General features: G+C 30.4%; 1 protein-coding gene across 3 annotated transcripts in view; it reads left to right on the top strand.

The window, feature by feature from the left end:
- Nucleotides 1-2,883: 2,883 nt before the first annotated feature.
- The window catches only part of LOC112468479 (esterase E4-like), a 61,896-nt gene continuing 59,926 nt past the window's right edge, over nucleotides 2,884-4,853 (top strand). For 2 of the 3 annotated variants that reach the window (XM_025037676.1, XM_025037675.1), the window contains exon 1: nucleotides 2,884-3,614. In XM_025037676.1, the coding sequence (XP_024893444.1) occupies nucleotides 3,533-3,614 (82 nt within the window). In that variant the 5' untranslated portion in view covers nucleotides 2,884-3,532. The remainder of the gene's footprint in view (nucleotides 3,615-4,853) is intronic. The other variant, XM_025037677.1, reaches the window with a different exon arrangement.

The raw sequence follows: 4,853 nt of genomic DNA, 5'->3' as shown, positions 1-4,853 counted from the left end.
ATTTGTTTGACCCTGCTAGGTGTATATGCCCTTTTAATACACATATATAATTGTTAACGCTGTAACATCCTGTTACGGCTTTATACTCCATTTATTTCAATTGGTTCTCGGGTAGATTTTTATCATTTTACTCTAGCCACCCTATACAACATAAATTAGGAACCATCTATATAACCTGGTAGACAGAACAATTATGTTGTCCCATCTTAGTTTTTACAGAAAAAACTTATTATAAATAATTTGCTTGAGAAATGATTATCCTATAGATATAATTTTTTTTCACACATATTAACCTCAGATTAAAGAAATTCGAAACACAATCTTTAAACAAAAACACAGAAGACGTCAAATCACAACAAAAAGAGAGATTCAACGTTCTCCTATATCTTAAATCTGCCTCTGAAATAATCACGTCGGTGATAAATCTAATATTTAGATAAATCTAATATATTTATAGAGTACCGGATTCTAAACAAACTCAGCAGTATCATTAGGGTTCAATAGGAGGTCCTTCTTCTCAAATAACAATGTAATTTATAAGATCTGTTGCAAAAACTAATGCCTTTTATGTTGGCCAGACAAAAAAACAGCTTCAAACCAAACTAAAAGAACATAAGTACGACATACGTGTATAACAGTTTACCTGGTTGTACATGTGATAAGTTGGTAGCTAAAGAAAATATTATATACAACTTTGTTATCCGAATTTATTTCAATTCAGCAGCTGTTAAACAGCTTATCTTTGTCCTTGATTAGGCAAATTCAATTTGACATATATATGGGTTATCAAGAGACGTGGTCTCTTGATTGAAACAGAATTATGATAATAAAAGTATTGATTATTTATAAGTGTTATTTATTATTTATTATTTTTATTATTTTTTACGATTTATGTTTGTTTCAATAAATAATACTTGGCTAACTAATTTAATTTCATATCTATTTTTAATTAATTTATTTTTTATTTAATGACATACGCTTTTAAATACTTGTTACGTATTTGGCGTAATTTTTTCTTACTTTGTAAGATTTTTTATGAGATTGTTATAATATTATATTAAATGTTTAAAATTTATTTTTATACATCAAAACTCTTACAAAATTTGTATTTAGCTATGCTATTTTTTTTGTTGCCTTTTTTACCTTTTTTTGAAAAAGTAATTTAATATTTGAACAATTAGTGAGGTATAATAATCATGTCTTTATTTGATTAAATAACTTGTGAGAGATAGATTCGCCGTTAGTGCGTCGCTCGTCCGTATGTTGGCGCAACACGAACGCTCTTTTTCAATAAGAGTGTGAGGATTTTCATGATTCATTCAGTTCGTTATTCAAATCTCTCTTGGAGCAATTGAATTTTTAAATTAATATTTATTTGTCTTGCGAAAAGGTAAGTCAAATCAATCAAGACAAATCAATCAAGTACATATAATTTAGAAAATGATTGGGACTGAAAAACAGCATTTTAAGAGGATATAAATTATAATTCAATGAATATAATAGAATGATTATAAATGCAGTTTATTTAAGAAACTACTTCCACTAATCATTTTAAAGATTTTTTATGAGGTTTACAAATTTCATTATATTTTTCCTGCACAAAATATACGTATATGCATTTCTACCATCTTCTGGCTAATTGCATTATTTTATTTCTAAATCATTTATTAATAACCATTTTATATCTTTAGAAAAAGTATTATGTTTGTACAATGTCTATTAGTTATATTTCCTCTACATTGTAAAAATTTGCAGTAATAACTTGATATACGTATATTATATATTATATATGTAATTATATACGTATATTGATATACGTATATTATATATTATATATGTATATATTATCACATATATTAATATATACCCAACGTAAAGACATCTTTCAGACGCGCATGTTGTCTGGGTATATTTTGTCTTTGATTCCACTCATAATTTTATTTTATTTTCGATCAAAACAAACGATAAACTGTAATTAACAGTGCCTTCTATTGCTTGTATTGATTTTATAATCAATACAATTTATGTCATGTACAATTCATATGATTCTATTCATGATTGTGAATGAGTGTGTGCTTAAGTGAGTATGTACATGTTCGTCTCTCTCTCTCTCTCTCTCTCTCTCTCTCTCTCTCTCTCTCTCTCTCCCCCTTTCTCCCTCTCCCCCCCCCTCTCTCTCCCCCTTCTTTCCCCCTCTTCTTCTCACCCTTTTTTATCCTCTTTCTTTGTTTGTCCTTTTGTGTTCTTTTGTTTATCTGCTGTTTTGTGTACATAAAAAATTATTGCGCGTAAATATGTGTATAAATATTCCTTCATATAATTTTAATAATATTGTATATAGACATTGCGTAAGCCTCTTAAGAAACAAAATCGCTGATTATGCGTACGTGTGATTGAAACTGAAACTAGAACGCAAAAGATGTCACGTCTTACGTAATAGATCTTAACATCTCAGAATTGACTACATTGCAGTTTACATTGATTTTTTCAGACTGGTCGCAATCGAAAGCTTTTATCGATATTATATAAGAAAATAATATAATTCACAAGAGTTATTATGAAGCAAAATATATTGTTCGATGACTAAAAATGTCAGTACTTATTTATTTTATGAAAAAAATGTTAAAGTATTTATTCTGAATTTGAGAAAAGTATTATTATGTGCTTTAAAAAATATTATTTCATTGCAATAAATAAGAAAATATAAAATACAATAGAATTTTTATTATTTTAGATATTTTAATTATTATTATTATTTTTTTTTAAACCGGAATTGTTATTTTGTTAGATGTACAGTTATTTTATTAAATTATTAGATGTATTAAGGCCACTTTGATCAAACTCCAATTAACGTAATCATTGATTAAAAAGTTGCCAATATGACAAAATAATTAGTGTAACCATTTTGTATTTCTGGCGTTATAATCATCTTCTTTCGTTACATATCTTTCTTTTCTGCAATACACGAAAAGATATGTAATGAAAGATTGGGTTAGAACGATTATATCCGCATAAATGCTCATACTAATTATTTTGTCATGTTGGCGACCCTTAATCGTTGATTAAATCAATGATGAAGTTAATAGGAGTTTGGTCGAAGTGGCTCTCAGACATAGAAATAATGTAAAATAAAACGAAAATATTACGATATTTTTTCCTACTCACTTTACTCAAATAGTACATTTATTTAAATTAAAATATTTTATTCTTATTTTTTTGAAATTATGCAACGTTAATGTAAGCGTTTACAGGATAAACTTTTGAAAACTACTCACGTCCTATTTACGTAGGTATTCTTCGGTGAAAATATTTTGAATGACCTTAAAATGAATATATTATCCTTAAATGGATTTATACCGACAAAAGTTTAAAGTCATATAACAAAATGATTCAAAATTCTAAACTAATTAGCAATATTTAGCATAGGGTAGACCGGGGCACGTTGTCACACGGGGCACGTTGTCACATCGGCTTTATTTAAAAAACTAATAACCAGAGAGCAGTACCCGTCATTCTCAAACCGTGTTAGTGTATGCCCATCTTTGGTGTGTTTACAGTGTTGAGATTGCTCCAGTCGTGTCGACGTAAAATCAACTTGAAAGTTTTTTGCGACCGTAAGTAAAATTTTATTGTTTAATATTCAACGTACTGGACATGAAGCTTATGTTTTTTCAGAATAGACCTTTATATTATCTTAAAGTATGTACTTTTACCTACCGCGTGCAATACCTAACCTTATAAATATCTCAAACGTGTCGGCCATGAGGCTGTTTGAAGTAAAAAAATGCGCTCGGGGCACGTTGTCACGAATTTGATGGGAATCTATTGCGAATCTTCGGATGACGATAACGAGTAAAAATATTATATGTTTAATCACCGACATGATAATAAAAAAACATGTGTAACAATAAGTTGCGCATTCGAGTGGAATTCTTATATTTAGATTAAGACGAAAACTTCGTGCTTTTGTACTGTTTTGAAATAAAATAAATGATTCTGTGAAGGATTTTACTTTTTTACATTGCAGCGCACTATAATATATTGATATTTACGTTGAATACAGTTTGGATAACATTTTGCATGCGATTACATTTGATGTGACAACGTGTCCCGGACATGGGGTACGTTGTCACAAGCGACCTGTCGTTATTTATTGTTATGTAACAACTGTAGAGTAACAATCACACAAAATTCGATACTGTCCAATTGAAGCTGAGGGTTCACTCGAAATTTTGACATATCAAAGTCCAAAGTACTCTTAAATATTGAATGTAAAAAATACAAAAAATATTGAACCAAATGTGTGACAACGTGCCTCGGTCTACCCTATATGAAATAGATAATTATTGTTTACATGCTCTGATTTTTTTAGTAGGGTAGACCAAGGCGAATCGGATCAATCGGAGTTTTCGTTAGTGTTTTGTTTTAAACGAACTGCTTTATCGTGCTAATTACTAATTAGCACGATAAAACTGTTCATTAGTAAAAACAGTAAGGGAGAATATAACAAAGTTAAGAAGTCTCTGTCAAACAGGTTTGCCAATGCTCCCCCTGTACCGAAAATTCAGAATTCACACGCTTGTGTAGTGAATAAAAGTAAGCAATTATTAATTTTTAGGTACTCAACAGCGACAGAACCGATGACTACTGTGCAGTATTAGTATCTCCCGTAACAGACCGCCTTTTAGTATTTTTCTCGGTTCTTATACGTGGCCAATTACTTGCACGCATGCATGCACGTGCACACACACGCAGACGCACGCACGCACGCTCGCACGCACGTACGCACGCACGCACGCACGCGCGCACACACACACACACACACACACACACACACACACACACACACACAC

This window comes from Temnothorax curvispinosus, unplaced genomic scaffold, assembly GCF_003070985.1.
Source record: "Temnothorax curvispinosus isolate PA1 unplaced genomic scaffold, ASM307098v1 QBEX01018532.1, whole genome shotgun sequence".
In the NCBI taxonomy this organism is placed as follows: domain Eukaryota; kingdom Metazoa; phylum Arthropoda; class Insecta; order Hymenoptera; family Formicidae; genus Temnothorax; species Temnothorax curvispinosus.
Note: the sequence above shows the minus strand (reverse complement) of the source record. Positions and strands in the feature narration are given on the sequence as shown.